Source organism: Felis catus, chromosome A1, assembly GCF_018350175.1.
Source record: "Felis catus isolate Fca126 chromosome A1, F.catus_Fca126_mat1.0, whole genome shotgun sequence".
NCBI classification, from domain to species: Eukaryota; Metazoa; Chordata; class Mammalia; order Carnivora; family Felidae; genus Felis; species Felis catus.
Window position 1 is genome coordinate 171,928,006 of NC_058368.1, and position 19,624 is coordinate 171,947,629.

At 34.6% G+C, this 19,624-nt stretch overlaps 1 protein-coding gene across 11 annotated transcripts in view; it reads left to right on the forward strand.

The window, feature by feature from the left end:
• Positions 1–19,624, forward strand: part of APC (APC regulator of WNT signaling pathway) — a 151,419-nt gene that overhangs the window by 68,057 nt on the left and 63,738 nt on the right. For 7 of the 11 annotated variants that reach the window (XM_019838005.3, XM_011285189.4, XM_019838035.3 and 4 more), the window contains exons 2-3: positions 13,823–13,907; positions 14,907–15,108. In XM_019838005.3, coding sequence (XP_019693564.3) covers positions 13,823–13,907; positions 14,907–15,108 — 287 coding nt within the window. Of the gene's footprint in view, positions 1–4,117; positions 4,271–13,822; positions 13,908–14,906; positions 15,109–19,624 lie in introns of those variants that run through there. The other 4 variants (XM_019838018.3, XM_019838020.3, XM_045034696.1 and 1 more) reach the window with 1 other exon arrangement.

Genomic DNA, 19,624 nt, shown 5'->3' on the forward strand with positions numbered 1-19,624 from the left:
CTTCATTATGACTAAATTTACATGTATTTACTTATGGATTTGTGTGTGTGTGTGTGTGTGTGTGTGTGTGTGTGTGTGTGTGTTCCCATGGTTGACCTATTCAAATGATGATATCCTAAGTTTTAAAAACTTTTTTAAAAACTTTTTAAAATAAGGTTATTTATTTTTGAGAGAGAGCACGAGCTGGGGAGAGGCAGAGAGAGAGAGAGAGAGAGAGAGGGAGAGAGGGAGACACAGAATCTGAAGCAGGCAGGCTCTGAGCTGTCAGCATGGACCCTGACACAGGGCTTGAACCCCCAACCTGTGAGACCATGACCTGAGCCAAAGTCGGGCGCCCAACCAACTGAGCCACCCAGGCACCCCCAAAAATGACTTTGGACTTAAAAAAGAGTTGGAAAAATAGTATAGTAATTTCCTGTATACCCTTCACTCAACTTCCCAGCTTCCCATAATGTTAACATCTTACATATTCACAGTACAAGTATCAGGACTAAAAAATGAACGTATTGGTACAATGTAGTTAACTATATACTTTTTTTATTTATAAAGGCTTTGTACAATATTTTAATATGTGGTAGTTCTAGTCCTTCTCTTTTCATATTTTCCCTTTTTTGCTTATTTTTCCAAATGTCTAGCTACAGAAAACAAAATGAAAACAAACCTTATGTAGCATTTTTACTGGGACTGTATAAGATTTATAAATTAAGTTGGGGAAAATGACATCTTCATGATACTGAATCTTTATGTACATGAACAAGGTGTGTTTATATTTCCTCATATATGTTTTGGACTCTTTGTTTAGTTTATGCCTAAGTATTTTATACTCCTAAAAATTAGAAATAGGGACCTTTCCTTCCATTTCATCTTCTCTCTGATTTCTCTTTGCACATAAAAAGGAAAGATTTCTGTATGTTTTGGACTATGCTAAATACCTCAGTTACCTTATAGTAATATTTAGTTGATTCTTTGGGATATTCTAGGTATATAATTATTTCATCTGCCAATTTTATTCCTTTTAACTTCATTACTCTAGTGCAGTGAGTAACATAGGGGTAAAAATGGGCTTCCCTGACTTTGGAAATAGATCCACTGTTTTCACATTAAATACGGTGCTGGCTTTGGGGCTGATGTCATGTTAAAGAAGAGTCCTTTTACATTGAGTATTCTCAACCAAGAACGGGCATTGTATTTGTAGAACATCTTTTCATCACCTTTGCCAGGATCATATTTTGTTTTCTGTGTAGATCTATTAGTATGTTGAATGATGTCGATTTTCTAATAGTGATTTTTATTATAAATTTTAGATTTTCTTTCTCTTTGCTGTTAGTTTTGATTGATTACATTTTCTAGAAAATTACCTATTTAAGTTTTCAAGTTTATTTGCATACAGTTGAGCAAAGTAGTCTTTTAGGATTCTTTTGCTTTGTTCTCTTTCTGTTAGTATTTTCCTCTTATTACCACCTAAAAGTGCTAGCAAATACATATTTTTTAATACATCAAAACAAAACAATAAAAACAGTTTCACTGATTTAAAAAAAAAAATGATCCCAGACTTCTTACATTAGTAATAATGATAACTCCAAATTTAATTCTAATTGAATATCTTACCAGCCTACAACTTTTCTTCCTCCTTGCGTTAATTTCTTTGGATACTTCTAAGTTTGTTTTTCAGTGAACATTTGGATAAAAGTCTGAATAACGGTCCCGTTGCTTTCTTTTCTCTTAACCTTTCTCTTATGGGGTGAGGATCTCTCTAATGGCATCTTGACTACAGAAAAACAAATTGGGATATTTGCATACTTTCATTAAAGTGAAAGATTCTGAGGTTTTATTAATTTCATGAGCTAAATTTTCAGTTTTTTAATGTTGTTGAGTGACTTGCAATTAAGATCTGTTTGGCATATAATTCTAATGATTGTATAAAAGGTGTTCTAAAGTAAATTTATGATTTCTCAAATTTTGCATCAAGCAGTTTTAACTTAGGGAAGAATGGTTGCAACAATTTAAAAGAATACAAGGGAGTATTACTCCATGAAACATCTTCTTGTTGCTGTCAAATTATAATTGTGATTCTGGAAGGGGGAAAAGTGTTCAAATGTTTTAATTATCCATATGAAGGGTTGAATTTTTTCCCTTCAGTAAAGAACGCTTCGTCTATGCTCATTTTGCCCATCTGGCTCTTTCTGTGATTGTGTGAGGTCTCCATGTCTTCACATACCTGTGTATACCTGTCTCTTTCCAGTGTTAGTTCCCTTTAATATTTTATTATTTTAGTGCAAAGTTGCCTGTTAAAATGTTATTTGAAATAAAGAATTTCAGGGCTTGCATTATTAAATTCTGTCAGTTCCCCACTTCTGCTACATGGTTTTTAATATATTTTCAGACCCGCTTGTTAATGGGATGATGTTAAGCAGATTAATGATCATACCCATGAGTTTCTCTTTCATTTTTGAGATGTCTCTGTACTTTTCAAGTGGCTGAATTACTTCTTTACCTTTTGTCCATTGGTCGCAGGACAGAAGCTTAAAACAGATTGACATTGGGTCTTTCTAAGGAAGATATGTTACATGTGTCTTTTTATAACATGTTTACATAGCACTTTTATTTTCAACCTGCCTTTTCTTACTTAATTCTAACAGTATCCCTGTAATATACGTGCTGCAGAAGAAAGCACTAACAGTATCCCTGTATTTGTGCAGATAGTAGTAGATAGCCATTTTACAAATGGTGAAAGGAATTAAAATGCAGGGACAAAGATTAAACCATGACCAAGCCTGAAATTAAGACCTGGGTCTCCAAATACAAATCTAGTTCTCATTGTTTTCAATCGTAAAGATTTTTGTCAGTGATTGCCCACCTCCCACGACTCACTTTCCTCCTCAGATGACAATGGGTTGCACCAAATATATCATTAACTCAAAGAAATGGCTATATCAGAGTCCTTTGTTTTTCCTTGTTAAGAGCCTTCCAGTTGCTGAACTCCAATATTGTCTTGACTAGTTAGTGTTATAACCTGGCTGCCTTGATTTGTGTAGTGGATTTTATTACAGAAGCATCTTCTTATGTCAAGATCTTTAAGTATCGTTTACAGACAAACTTTTGTAATACTTTTTAGTTCTAAAAGAATTAAGGTAGGCAGAATTTTATTTATTCTAAATTGTGTTTGGGATTAAACTAAAAAGAGAATCTGGGTCTTCTGAATTTGGTTAGTCTTAATCTAACTCTTAGCAGTCTCTAATTCTTCATACTAAGGATCTCTTACTACCTAGCTATCTTCCATATCTTTCTTTTCTTCCTTCTTCTTTCAAAGTGATGTAATTAATTGCCAGAGTCTACCTCACTTCTCTTTGACAATTTCTACTTCCAAAATCATCAATTTTCTTTAAATGTCTTTTGGCCTCATTCTGAGCACAGTGGGTCCAAAGACCACATATGCTATAGCATGACCTATTATATTCATCTTTTTTAATAAATGTAATAGAACTTTGTATTAGTAATTCTTATTTTTCATCTTCCTATCAAAAAGATTTGAATTCTCAATCTAGGGCTGTCCTTTGTATTCATTCTGTTAAATGGCTACCTTTTTAATGAGGCCTTCTTGAAAGTTCAGGACTAACTACTTCCCCATGGATGATACTTAAGACTGTCCTTCTATCAAAGTGACAAAATGTAATGCCTAATCTCATTAATTCACTCTGACTTTAAAGTTATGTAGCTATTGGACAAAATCCATAAATAACGTTACCAATATAAATTTCTTATCAATGCTTATACTTCATTACATAAGTTTTGCCTGTAAGACCAGTTAAAGTATCTTTGAAAACTTGAAGAAAGTCCTAACCTGACAGAAATCTCATCCACCTGTGAAAAGGCAAATGTAATCAAACACTACTGAGGTTCTCTTCTATTTTATTCCTCCTTGTCTTCAGCTAAGACTCCAGTGTTTCATCCTCTTAGAAAGATGCTGCTTGAACAATATTGGTTTGAAACCATTACTGCTAATTAACACAGTTCTTATTAAATGTCTCCAGAGTTTTGTTTCTTAATCCCTTTCTTTATAAACAAGCAGCCACAATTTTTTTAGTAGTGAATTTCAAAATCCTTTTTAACCTTATAGGTCCAAGGGTAGCCAAGGATGGCTGCAGCTTCATATGATCAGTTGTTAAAGCAAGTTGAGGCACTGAAGATGGAGAACTCAAATCTTCGACAAGAGCTAGAAGATAATTCCAATCATCTTACAAAACTGGAAACTGAGGCATCTAATATGAAGGTATCAAGACTGTGACTTTTAATTGTAGTTTATCCATTTTTATTCAGTATTCCCTCCTGTAAACTTGGGGTTAGATACTTTGCTTACTTAAACGTGTATTTTAAGTTCAGCAGTAATATGTAAACTCCTTCCTGCAAAAGTTAACATGTATGTTTTGACCAAAATGTATTAAATTAATCCAGCGAATCATGTAGAGAAAATAATCGTAAAACCCCAATTACTAGTTAGTTCTTAGTTGTTTTTAAGCTTAAAAATAAGAGACCAGCTTTAGCATCACTATACTGAGGCTGGGTGTTCTGTGTAATTCATAGAAACTAGTCTCACAACTTTAGAGTGTACCTTAATTATTAAAGATAGTCTTCCTCCCCAGCTGTCCAGATTTGTCTCCACTTAAGTGCTATAGTGATAAATGATCAAGAAAAATGGAATTCCCTAATGGGAAGAGTCCAGAATTGAGAGTCAGTACCTGGTCCTATTCCTTTTTTTTTTTTTTTTGCCACAAGTCAAGTTGTATCACCTTTAGAAACGCTTCTGGACTTAAGGTGCCTTATTTGGAAAGTACAGGCATCACACTAGCCTAGATGCTTTCCATGACTCTTTCAAGTCCTAAAATTGGTTTGCCAAATAGCATTGAAAAGTTGTGATAACCTCCAAGAAAAGTTATAAAATACTCAGTTTGTAGTGGGGAAGATATGTTCTAATTTCAGAATAATTGAGGTTAAAATTTTAGCTATTTTAATTTCCAGTTACTTAGGCAGATTATCATCTCACTGAACTTAATAACTTTATAAATTTGGAGATCATCAACAAAACTGTTAACCTCTTTCTCTTTTAAAAACTCTTCCTGCTTTGTGTTGTTTCTGCCTCTTGGCTATTTTAGCATCCGGGTGCCTGACCCTGTTCTTCCTATCTGACCACTACTCTTATTCATTTCCTATTTTCTTCTAATTCTTTTTCTATGCATTTTGAGGTCTCCCTTATACTTCAAGCTTCTGTACATCGCTGAACTAGTTTGCTCCTCTCTTACCCTTTATAGTCAAATCATAACAGTTCAACCTTTTACTCATATGTATAATTCTGTCTATCCATAAATCTTTTTTATTCTAATTACCTATTTCTGTGGCTAAAACTGTCTTCAGCAATGATAGATCTGTAAGATACCTACTTCCAGTCCTTTTGGACATAAGGTAAACTTTAAATAAACATGTTTCCTCACCACGAACTGTGACCTTAAAAACAGCCAAATCAGTTATCTAATGGGTTAAAAAAGAATAGTTTGCTATTTTAACACTGATCAACACAATATATCTAAAATTATTGTACATGGCATGTGGTTTTAAAAGTTTGAAGATACAGAATTAAAGTTCCCTACAGGACTACTCTTTCATCTACTTTGGGAAGTATATTTTGCAAAGAACTCCTCTTGGCAGGTCTATCTAGACCTTTATAGTACATAATTTTGACATCCCTTTTAACTTTTTGCTTAAGTATTTGAGCAAATTCAGAATTAATTTTTGGGAGACATTTTAACCTACCCTTACACCCATCTCCATGCTGAAGTGGAATGTCTCAGAGTAACAATACAAGTCAGACCCTTAAATTTCTACAGTGGAATTTCAGGTTGACCACTTATCCATGCGGTACAATATTATACATCATGAATAATGAACGCTTAAGGTATGTCTGAATTCAACCATGAATTGATTATTACTCAGCAAGTGCTTCTGCAGACATCTTTGCAAAGACGTCCACATATTTCTTTAGGATTGGGCATATGGTATCAAAGCAGTTACAACCCTATAATGAAATTATTTATGTAACTCTCCTTAAAACGCTTTAAGCTCAAAAGCATGAACTATGACCATTTGTTTTGTCTTGGAGTATTGATTTGTGAAAAGACTCTGGGAAACACTGGCACTTCCTACATTGGATTAAAGTTAATCCAAAACAGTAGTTATTTATCTCAAAATCACTTATTAATTATTCTTTGGAATAGATTATATATATAATCTTGAATCATGTTTCCTGTTCATTAACCTGGTTACCCCAAAGAAAGGCAAGGTGGGTCTTCAACTAGATAATTTAAGTATTTCTGAAATTTACACGGTAGTACCATCTAGTGGCAAAAAAGAATACTATTTGCTGTTGATTACAAGGCATTGATACAGATAAGCTACAAAAATATGTGTGTGTGTGTGTGTGTGTGTGTGTGTGACAGGGAAATATGTGTACAATAGTTAGAGAAATGTGAACCCTGACTATATATTTGAAAACATTAAAGAAAAGCTTATTTTTTAGGTATAATGATGGCATTATGGTTTAGAAAGAATCCCTGTTTAAATATATGTACTGAATTATTTATAGAAGAAATAATATGATGCCTGAGATTTGTTTTCCAAATCAGTTTGAGTCAGGGAGGGGAATAGAGGAAGTGGGTATAGATATAGATGAAACAAGATCATAAGTTTATAATTATCAAGGCAGAATGTGAGGATACATGGGAGTTTGCTATAATGTTTTCCATACTTGTGTAGATATTTGACATTTTCTGTAAAAAAATAAAATAAAATGGCAAAATAAAATAGATATTTCATGGGATTTAGATGACCTGGGAACAGATAAATACAGAAATTGTAGCTAAATTTAAAAGAAATTATGTACTGTATTTTTTATTCCAGGGTTAGAACTCAGTCAACTTGATTTACTTTAAAATGCTGAGCATAGGGGTAGCTGGGTGGCTTAGTCAGTTGAGCGTCTGACTCTTGATTTTGGCTCAGGTCATGATCCCAGGGTTGTGGGATCGAGCCCTGCATCTGGCTCCACACAGCATGGAGCCTGCTGTCTCTTCCCTGCTCAGTTTCTGTCTCTCACTCTAAAAAAAAAAAAAATAATAGTAATTTAAAAAATAAAATGCTGAGCATAGCAGCAAGATAAACATGGCCATGTAGAGATGTGAAGCCTTTAAACTGAGAGATATCATGGTATAGAAAAATTATCTGTAGGCAAATTATTAATGAACCATTTATATCTTTGTTGTATTTTGTCAGAATGAAATTTTATAAATTGTTGTAGAACTTCAAAATCACATACATGTAGAGTATCTTATTTTCAGAGTATAAGAAAGAATTAGAAGTAAAAACTCAGATTGACACATTTCATAACTGAATTGGAAGATTTAATTATTAAATATATTTGGTTAATGAAAAGAATATATAACTGAGATAGTGACAGAAACAGAAGTGGGTCAAGTAACAACCTCCCTGAAATGGCATAGTTGCTCATTGATAAATATTTTCTTTTCACTTGTATCACCATAGAACATTTCACCTCTAATAAATAATCCTTTAATGTTTCCAAAATCTTAAAATGTTTTTAAAAATAATGTGTGGTTATATAATATAAATAATTTTTAAAACCAAATTTCCAAGACTTATAAATGCAAATGAGTATTCTCTCCTTCAAAATACATATTAATCGTAAAAACTGCCATTTCTCAAAACATTTTCTGAAATATTTAGAATTGCTCTGCAGTTGTGTTACATTTTTGTTTTGTTTTGTTTTGTTTTGTTTTTTAAGTCTTTGAAATTGAGAACTACTTCCGTAAGGTTGTATGCAGTACTCAGCTCCAGGCGGTCATTCCTACTCCAACAACTAAGAAACACTGGATAAAATACAAAAATCATACTTTAAAAGACCTTGGAGAACTGTGGAGTCATCAAGGGGTATATTAACTAAAATTCATAAGAGGAAAGATCTCTTTCTAGAGCAGAGATCACTGGTGATTTTCTTCCCCATGGATATTTACCAATTCTGAATACAGACTGCTGTTAATTACTGGCATAAGCAGGACTCCATTGGAGGAAAGAAACTGTCACAACTCTTGACAAACGTGGGCAGATGTGGAGTATTGACATATAGAGGAGCTCCAAATGCATGGCTAGTTTTCCCCAATGGCATTGGCTGAGTCTTGTGAAGGATGCTGGGGATGGACTAGGAAAGCTGAATATTGGGAGGCAAAGTCCTGCTGTGAGAAGGACACATTATTTTCACACAGGAGGTCTCCTTCACAAGACATTTGCCAGATTTTTACTTTGTGGAGCAGACTAAAGACCTAAGCTCACTGCGTCCAAGGGACAGAACTTTTAGGGCTAAGGAGTCAGGTACCACCTGAGAATAAGGCTGAGCTAGAAAAGCAAAGTGAATATTCTTTAATCTTGAAATGCTTGAGAGACACAGACTTAAGGTAAGTAGGCCCTGTATCAAATATGGCTAGTTTTTCTTTTAAGATAAATGTCAGATTTGGGAGCTGTATAGGGAAGGAGGCTAAGGGCTAAGGAGACAGAAACCTATATTATTTTCAGTCTAAATTTAGGGGAGAGACACATTTACAGAACTTGGCAAATCAAATTGATGTAAATTTTGCTTGAACTGCACCTGCGGCCCATTTTTAGTTCCTGATTGAATGGAGATCAGACTCCAGTAGTGGAAAACGCAAATGCTAAGAGAAAATATGTCTTAAGTCTCTCTTGTTCTTGTATACGTAACGATTGGCATACAGTTAAAAGTTACAAGAAATGCAGGAAACGAAAATGATAAATGAAGAGAACAGATAGTTAATAGAAGCAAATCCAAAGGTGATCCAGATGTTGGAATTAGGAAAGACTTTAATGTAATTATTGTAAATGTCTTGAGAAAAAGAAAAGGTGGGTAAAGTGGATGAAAAGTCAGAAAATTTAGACAAAGAATTGTAATCTATAATTAAAAAGATATTCTAGAACTGAGAGTTTTACTAGTAACTTACTGGATTGGGCATGTAAACACAGAATTAATGAACTAGTGAGAAGACAGAATTAGTGAACATGTAAAAAGGTCAATAGGAAATACCCAAATTAAAGCACAGAAAAATAAAAATGAATAAAAAACTATATGTAAGAGTTATGAAGGACACAGATAGATACAGGCAAATATAATTGAAGAGGAGCCAGAAGGGGCAGGGGAAGAGAATGGAGTGAAAGTAATATTTAAAGAGATAGTTGCTGAGAATTAGTGTAAAGTTGCAAAGTTACAAAGACATGTGATAATTGATTAGACTAGTAGACTAGCAGAAATAGAGTTGAGAAAATAGCCATACATATTTGGTCACTTGATTTATGACCAAGGCATCCCTGCACTTCATTGGGGCAAGGGTGGTCTTTTCAACAAGTGGTTCAGGGGCAATTAAATATTTGTATAAAGAAAAAAGTAAAGAGTTCAGAGCCTTACCTCTTATCATATGCAAAAATTGATTCAAGTTGGATTATAGACCTTTGTCTTTGTGAAAGACAAAATAGTGGCTTCCAGAAGGAAACATAGGGAACAGCTTCATGTTTTTAAAGTAGACAAAGATTTTGGGGCGCCTGGGTGGCTCAGTTGGTTAAGCATCTACCTTTGGCTCCTGTCATGATCTCACGGTTCCTGAGTTTGATCCCCGCATCGGGCTCTGTGCTGACAGCTTGGAGCCTGGAGCCTGCTTCGAATTCTGTGTCTTCTTCCATCTCTGCCCCTCCCCCACTTGTGCTCTGTCTCTCTCTGTGTCTCAAAAATAAATGTAAAAAAAATTTTTTTTTAAATAATAAAGTAGGCAAAGATTTCTTAAATAGAATGACAAAGCACTAACCATAAAAGAAAAACATAATCCCTTAAAACCAAGAACTTCTGTTAATGTTTTTAGAAGAAAATATAGGACAGTATCTTTGACGTTGGGTAGGCAAGATTTCTCAGGACACATAAAGGACTAAACAAAAAAAAGTATAAAATAGACTCCATCAAATTAAAAACTAAAATTAAAATCTTTTCAAAAAACTTCATTAAGAAAATGAAAAGGCAAGCCATGGGTTACAAGAAAATATTTACAATACATATATCTAATGAAGAACTCAGTATGGATAAAGAATTTTTGCAAACCAGTAACCAAAAAAAAAAAAAAAAAATCCAATTTAAAGAATATGGCCAAAAGTTTGAAAAGACAATTCAAAAAGAGAGATAAATGGCCAGTAAGCACATGAAAAGGGGTTCAACATCCCTTATCATCAGGGAAATGCAGATATCATTTCACTCCACTCAAATCACTAAAATTAAAAAGACTGGTCATGCATACAGTGGAACATCAGGATGCTCATACATTGCTGGTAGGAGTATAAAATAGTACAGCCAGGTTGGAAAACAGACAGTTCTTTTAAAGTTAAATCCTATGACTTAGCATTTTAACTCCCAGATATGTACTCGAGAAGTGACTGCATGTGTTCACTAAAAGATACATGCAAGAATGTGCATAGTAGCATTCTTCATAATAGCCTCCAAACAAGTAACAACCCAAATGCCCACTAGGAGGATAAAGGATAAATCCACTTGGGTTTATTCATACAATGGACTTCTGTACAGCATTGAAAAACCGTGAATTGATACATGTAATAGCATGGATGAATCTCATAAATGTTTGGTGAGCAAAAAACATGAGACACAAAAGATTATATGTTGTATGAGTCCATTTATATGAAGTGCACAAACATGCTAAACTAATTGAAAGTCTCAAAACTTTTTTAAACCTTAAATTTCAACAATTTTATTTACCTCTATGGTTACAGTTTTTATCAATAGATTTTTTTTAATGTTTCTTTGTTTTTGAGAGAGAGTGAGCAAGTAAGGGAAGGGCAGAGAGAGAGAGAGGGAGACAGAAGCTTGGAAGCAGGCTCTGTGCTGTCAGTACAGAGCCTGATGTGGACTTGAACTCACGAACTGTGAGATCATGACCTGAGCTGTTCAGACGCTTAACCAACTAAGCCACCCAGGTGCCCCTCAATAGATTTCTAACCATATGTACAGAAACTTTTTGAAATAGCTCTTGTTACAAATTGTGCATATTCAGTATTTTTAAAAATTAAGAAATAGAGACCAGTAAAAAGATATCAAAATCATCCATTAAAAATTCTTTTTAAAATCAGATAACCTTTGACAGTGTATAGATTTTTCTCTCTGCACATTATATGCAGGCATGCATTTGATGGGATTATATTTTGCAGCATGCTTCTTAAAAATTGTATGTACTGGGGCACCTGAGTGGCTCAGTTGGTTAAGTGTCCGACCTCGGCTCAGGTCATGATCTTGCGGTTTTTGGGTTCAAGCCCCATGTCGAGTTCTTTGCTGACAGCTCAGAGCTTAGAGCCTGCTTTGGATTCGGTTTCTCCCTCTCTCTCTGCCCCTCCCCCGCTCACACTCTGTCTCTCTCAAAAATGAATTTTTTAAAAATTGTTTTTAATTTTGTGTATCATCATAGTCTTTTCATATCAATAGTTTTAATATCACTGTAGTTGCATAGTATTCCATTATATGGCTAATTGCCATAAGTTTAATTAATTTTTATTGTTGGATATCCAAGTTTACATGGCCTTGTAATTTGATTTTGATTTTAAGTTTTTTGCTTATTATTTTTAATTTTGAAAAGTTAGGCATATGTCCTATGATATGCCAAGGATTTCTTTTAGTTGTTGTTTTTGGACTTTTTCATCTTTATACCTTTTCTAAAAACAGTATTTTTTTAATACTCATTGTTTAAAAATTACAAAACAAAAAAAATAAAAAAATGAAAAAATTGCTTGTAATTCCAGCTTCTTAGAATACCACTGTTAACATCTTGATAATTGTTTTCAGCATCAGCATCACCTGGGAACTTGTTGAAAATGAGGATTTACAGCCTGTATCCCAGGCTTCCTGAATGAGCAGTCTGTGGTGCAATAGGCTTATCAGGTGATTCTGATCCATACTGAAATTTCAGACCCACACCTGTAGACTGTGGAGAAGAATCTTGTATGGAGGCCTGATCAGAACTATGCTTTAAAAGGCTTAGTCTGATAGTTCTATGCATGGTAGGACTACATAGGAGATTATTTAATAGTTTTGGGGAGGTTAATAACCAAGATAATGACAGTAAGAATAGAAAAGAGATGGTTCTAAGAGATACTAGAGGTTGAAGACAGAATTTGATAACCGATTGGTGATATGAAGGAGATGATGCTAAGGACTAAGCCTAAAAGGAAGAAAAGGCCGTTTACATTTAATTAAGAGGATACAAGGTAGAGAACAGGTTGTAGTAGCTCAAAATGATAGTTCTGGACATATATATCATCCAGATATAAGGTGTCTATCAGTCAAATTGGGAAAGTGAATCTGAAGTTTGCAATTGATTAGAGACATATGATTTGAAGTTACCTGCAGAAGGATAGTTGTTGAATTGTGAGGCTGGGGAGTATAAGAAATACTTATTAAAGGGCCATTGAAGCACTACAAGTAGTAGCCCTGGATGGAAGGAGAATCGGGATCCTGAGAAACACAGATAGCCTAGAATGATAGTTCTCAAACCTTATGGAAGGAATGGTGTCCTGAAGTTTATAGCAGACATTTTAGAGTATTCATTCAAGTATCACATCACTATACACATTTGTTCCTGTCCCACAGATGTGATACATTTTGGCCTTAATAATTTGAACGTGAGTATCTATCACCTCCATGTTCCTTTCAACCACCAATGTGGTCTGTGATTTGAAGGTCAGATTGTAAGTCCACAGGCTGTTTCTTGTTAACATAGGGATTCTTTTTTTAATGTTGATAATGTCACTGTCAAGGTAAACCAGTAAAGTTGTTTTTGCTTCATTCGCTTTTTGACAGATTTCCTTTCCACTCTGTTTATGGATCATTTTCATTTTGGAGAATATTGCCCATAGTTACAAGGTCATACATGTTCAAGAACATTGTCCTGTGTTTGGAAACCTAATTGGTCAACAAGACTTTGCTGGGAACTTGAATGGAATGCCCCGGAATATGAAAAATACAATATAAATTATTAAGGAACATGCAGAAAAAATTGGTAGAAAATGAGTTTCCAGCATTCTTTGAGGAAAATTTATCAAGAGAAGAACTTAGATGGGAAAGAAATTGCTTCAAAAGTCAGGAGGCAGTAAGCAAGAATATAGTCATTTCATTATTGGGTGAATGTAAATTAGTATGCTAGAATATATTTAAATACGGTATATAGAAACTTGAATATTTGTTAGGATGTTAAATAAGACAGCATATTATAATTGTTAATTTGGTGTTTTTCATGGTCATGTTGCAGGCTTCAGAGACATGGATTCTAAACATATAACTAGCTTTTGCAGCTTGGGCAGGACTTTTGAGTCTTGCTTGACCCATCCAAAAAAATGAAAATAATTCACCTTGTATTGTTTTAAAAGTTAGAGATAATGTGTCTTAACTGTTCCATATAGTGTCTTGCATAGAGACTCCCCATAATCTCCGTTATCACTCCAAATATCACTGTTGTTATTGAGATATAATTTATTATTCATCATTAATAATAGGTAATATATGTAGAGTGCTTTACAGCTTAAGATACATTTTCACATTGGTCTGAAATAACTTTTTTCCCTAGCCTACCTAAATGTCAGGAAACTTAGAAGCATGTCTTCAAGAAATTATTTAGAATTTTGTCATGTTAATATATTGTGTTGTTTTTTACAGGAAGTACTTAAACAGCTACAAGGAAGTATTGAAGATGAAGCTATGGCTTCTTCTGGACAGATTGATTTATTAGAGCGTCTCAAAGGTAGATATTTTTAAGTATTTTAAAGTAATTTTTAAGCTCCAGTTGTCAACTTTAGGTGTGTATATCCAAATACAGCTTCCCTTGAGCATTGGTTTCAGTTTTGTTGGTATAACAGCCTTATCTATTAGGGTTAGTTGTTAAAATACAAATACATAAAATGTCTCTTTGTCATTCCTTCAGTTAGACATTTAACTGGCTTTGAATAAATTATTTTAGATTTCTTATTTGATTATTTTTCAGCTCTTTTTAAAGCTCATTTCTATTATGCCAGTCACTAAATAGGCCTTTAGTAAGCTGTATGGGACAGACTGGGCTTATTTCCTTACATGAAGGAATAAATGCCCTTCTCTGTTCCATCCAGGATAGAAATGCTTTGTCTTGTCACATATAGAAGCTGATTATATGCCATTTTTAGTAGAATTTTAAAAGAGTATCTTTCTCATTTTGTTGCTTAAAAATTCAAATACCAAAACAGGTAAAGTGCTTAATGATAATTGAAACTTGGCTGAGAAATTACCTTTGGGTCCTAAAATATATTATTATTTAGCAGGAATCTGAGGAAAGATACTTTGTCTGATTTTCCTTTAACACACTCCTTTTCCCCCTGATTCAAGCTGACTTTGGAGGGAAAGTTTAGTCATTCAGTTTCTTAATAATTGTTTATTCAGTCATGTGTATTTGTGCCTTCCTCTGTTACAAATTTAGAGTTGCAGTGAACACTTTTTTTTTTTAAGACTTGATATTTGTATATATTGCATTTATATCTGGAACTAGCAGTCAGCGAATATCTAGGAGCATCAGCGTTTGTGATAAGGATTTTCTCTGTTCCCTGCATAAATTTGCTACTCCTACAGGCATTATGTAATATAATGTATATGCAATTATATTATGGGTTAAAATTTGAGGACTAAAACATGAACCTAATATTTAATTGCATTAGCAATATTTTAGCCACTTTAAAGCAATTGTTATATAAAAACTTGTCTCTCTTTTATTTAGAACTTAATTTAGATAGCAGTAATTTCCCTGGAGTGAAACTACGCTCAAAAATGTCCCTCCGTTCTTATGGAAGCCACGAAGGATCTGTATCTAGTCGTTCAGGAGAGTGCAGTCCTGTTCCTATGGGTTCGTTTCCAAAAAGAGGGTTTGTAAATGGAAGCAGAGAAAATACTGGTTATTTAGAAGAACTTGAGAAAGAAAGGTAACTTTTCTTCATTAAATAGTAAACTTGAATGTTCAATCTTTTCCATTATTTTGTCATTTTGTAAATACAAGATAGGAATTTACGAAGCATGTATGGCAGATGATCACTAACACTTAAGAGAGCATTTGCATTTATTAATTCAAAAATAGTATGTTACTGATCATACTTATATTAAATCTAAAAATGTAAAGAGGCAAAATTAAATCTGAAAATGTAACAGAGGCAATTCCTGGGATTCTAAGTTTTGTACTTTGTTACTTAAATGCTTCAAGTGCCCTGTATACATGATCATAATAGTTACATCACGTTAAAATATGTAACTGATTTTTAATTGAATTTCTTGGTACCTTTTGAAATAAATTCAATAACTCCAGAGCCAGTATAAGGTAACTTTCCATTAGGGATGGCCTATTACAAGTGGCCACAAATGAAACATTCCTTTATTTTTTTGTTTGTTTATTTATTTTGAGGGAGAGAGTGATTGCATGGGGGCACACAGGTTGGGGAGGGACAGAGAGAGGAGGGGAGGAGATTGGGGATTGGGGGTGGAGAAAGAGAGAGAATTCCAAGCAGGACACAGAGCTCGAATGCAAGAACTCTGAGATCATGACCTGAGCCGAAATCAAGAGTTGGACCGTTAACCTCCTGAGCCACCCAGGCGCCCCTGAAACGCTTCTTAATTTATCGGTTTCAGTGTCTTAAAAAAACATTACTTGACATATATTATGAGTCTGGTTTCTCATAGCTAATGTGTTAACTTCTTCTCTTACTGAAGTTAAAATCATCTCACTACAAATACCAGAATATCTATCACCAAATACCAGAATATCTATCACCCACCAAGAACTTTTTCAAATGTTTTGTAAAAGGTTATGAATTCCTTAATGCATAAATATCTTATTTTTATATTCCTAAAAATTCTATTAAACTTGAAGAAATATTAAAATGTATAAACATTACATATTAGCTCTGCCATCTCGATCATATCATTAAATTTGGTATTGCTTTCTCCTGTAAAAGAGGAACATGGTTCTACCTTGCAGAGTTGTAAAAAGTGATTATTAGTGTAAAAATGTCCAGCATATCTAACTGAAAGGCAAAAGACCTTTTGCTGCTCTCTCTCTGGTTTTAGGTGTGTCCATTTGTAAAAATAGGTTAATCTTCTGGACCAGAAATAGTGTTAAGCTTTCTTTCATCTTGAGTTTACATGAGTCTCTGCTTCTTACCTCGAGCCAGGAATATTTCTGTCTGACCCTATAGGAAACACTGTTGTGAATAACAAGCATCTACCATCTTCCATCTCTGTCTCCTTTGAACTCTATTAAGAAACAGGATTTGGGGCGCCTGGGTGGCGCAGTCGGTTAAGCGTCCGACTTCAGCCAGGTCACGATCTCGCGGTCTGTGAGTTCGAGCCCCGCGTCGGGCTCTGGCCTGATGGCTCAGAGCCTGGAGCCTGCTTCCGATTCTGTGTCTCCTTCTCTCTCTGCCCCTCCCCCATTCATGCTCTGTCTCTCTCTGTCTCAAAAATAAATAAATGTTAAAAAAAAAAATAATTTAAAAAAAAAAATAAAAGAAACAGGATTTGTGAGCATACCATCTTTCCTAGGAACTAACTTTGCATCACATAGATAAAGCCCTGAGTTTATTAGTGGAGGGAGAGAGAGGAGAGTATGTGTGTAGTTCTGATTTATCTTGTGCCCTCTTGGTTCTCACTGTGTTGGAGGGAGGTAAAAATTGAGTCCTTGATTGTATGACAGAATCTTTATTTTGCTGTCACACTCATTTGCTACTTCAGATAGGTCTAAGGTCAAACTCATTTTCCTTCTTCATTATCAATGTCATTGATGAGAAATTTAATACCAATCTGATTCTCATTCCTTTGTAGGTAGCCATTTTCCCCTCTTTTGAAGCTTTTAGAATGCCTTAGTATACATGTTGTCTTCATTCATTATGCTGGATAATCACTGTGCCCTTTTGATCCAGAAATATATTTCCTTCAACTTTTGAAAATTCTGTTACATGATTTCTTTGATGACTTTCTCCTCTTTTTTATTCTTTCTTTCCCTCTCTTAAATCATAGATTCACTCTCTTTGTCTCTTTTTTTCTTGTTTTCTTTATTGCCCAAGATAAGTGCTAGAAAGTAGTCAAGCCAGGACTCAAACCCAGCTACACAGCTCTGTAATCTTTTTGAACCTCAGTTTTCCAATCTGAGGAGTGAGCCTAAGAATAACTACCTCAAAGGGTATTGTGAGGGTTAAACTAGATTTAAAAAATAATTGCTCTCTCTCTCTCAAAATAAACTTTTGAGAAAAATAAATTAAAAATAGGGCTTCTGGGTGGCTCGGTTGAGCGTCTGACTCTTGCTTTCAGTTCAGGTCATGATCTTGTGGTTCATGAGTTCAAGCCCCATATCATGCTTTGTGTTGGTGGTGTGGAGCCTGCTTGGGATTCTCTTCCCCCACCCCATCTCTCTCTCTCTCTCTCTCTCTCTCTCTCTCTCTCTCTCATACACACACACACACACACACACACACTAAATAAACTTAAAAAAAAGAAATTAAAAAATATTTAGAACTGTGTCTGGTCCTTAGAACATTCAATAAATGTAGGCTATCATCATGTTAGCTATTCACTCATTTAACAAATATTTATTAAATACCTAATATATACATGCCATGCTCTTTTAGATGACCCTAAGTTAGAAGACTAAGAAGGCACAAGATTTACTTTTTAAAGAAAATTGTTAATAATCACTAAATAAGCCCAAACCTAAAGAGCTGTCTCTGGGTCTAGACCTAGTTTTAGTTCTGAGCCTTTAACAGTGTTGTCAACCACTATCATTTAACCACTTGTTAACTTTTGGCTCAAGACATTGTGACCTTGGCTTCCTCAGAGCATTTTATCACAGTTTGACCTTAACCTTAACAATAACAGCTTGTCCCTCTTCTCCCTAGCCTCCCCTCCACCGCCATCACTAACATTGGCCTATCAATTTAAGCACTTTTAACATCCAGCTACTTAATGATGAGCCCATTTATTGGAGAGTAATCAGAGGAAATAGCAGCATCACCATCTATCTCTCTCTTCATGACCTCTAAGTCCTGGTAGGTCCTGTGGGTTCTCACCAGGAAACACTGAAAAATAAGATCAGATCTCATCTTTATGCCAGCTTGTGAAAGGAGTTTAGGTTTTCTCCTGTGCTTTCTCCTGCTTCTGTCGTCAGAAATGGGAGGGATGAGGTAGATTCTCATTAGTCTGCACCTCCCCCAACATTGCTACAATCATAAGCAGGGGCTTACTGTCTTTCCATGGATTCCCTCACTACTAAGCTTGCCACATCAAAAATGAAGGCATATTTCTTATTTTTTAAATTGTTTCTCAGTAATGGAAAGGGAATTTTAGCAAGAATAGAACCTTTCACATTCACATGTATATATATTTTGCAAAACAATATAATCAAACAGAATTTAAAAGTAACAGTTTTAAAGTGGAGATCATCTCTGTAAATGAGCAAACCCCAGAAGCCATAATAGAAAATATCCACAAATTTGACGACAAAAAAAATTCAAAATTTGCTACATGACAAAACCATTATAAACAAAGTTTAAAGACCAGTGATAAACAGAGAAAATACATTTACAACCCATATAACTGACAAAGTACAATCATTCTTAATATGAATGAGGTCCTATAAATAAGTAAGAAAAAGTTATAGGCAAGGAAATACAAATGGTTTTCAAATTGAATAATTGCTTATCCTGGGGCGACTTCGTGGCTCAATCAGCTAAGCATCCAATTTCGCCTCAGGTCATGATCTTGGCGATTCACAAGTTCACAGCTCAGAGCCTAGAGCCTGCTTTGGACTCTGTGTCTCCCTTTCTCTCTGCCCCTGTCTCTGTCTCTGTCTCTCTCTCTCAAAAATAAAAATAAAAACGTTAAAAAAATAAAGAAAAAGTGCTTAACCTTACTAAGAGAAATCAAATTAAAACTGTAGTTGATGTACCATTAAAAAAACTGGATATGCAAAAATAAAGATCGATAAAACATTACCAAGTGAAAGTGGTAGGGGTATAAGTTGGTATAACAATGTAATAAGAACAGTAAGTTAAAATTTTACATACCCTAGGAATTTATCTTAAATACATGCTTGCACATTTGTGAAATGGGGATATATATAAGGATATTCAGTGCAGCATTGTTTATAATAACAAAAATTTGGAAAGGCCCTATGTTCCTTCTAAAACAAAACTAGCTACAGGGTATCCCATTACAGATTCATCGATACTCTGCAGCTAACAAAAAAGATGTAGGACCTTTTTATGTTCTGACATAGAATGATCTCCCAAGATAGATTTTTAAGTGAAAAAAAGGTTAATAGGATAATACATAGAATAACATGCTACTGTTCATGTTTAAAAATGTACATGTGGGGTGCCTGGGTGGCTCAGTTGGTTGAGCTTCTGACTTTGGCTCAGCTTCTCATGGTCTGTGAGTTCGATTAAGCCCCGCGTC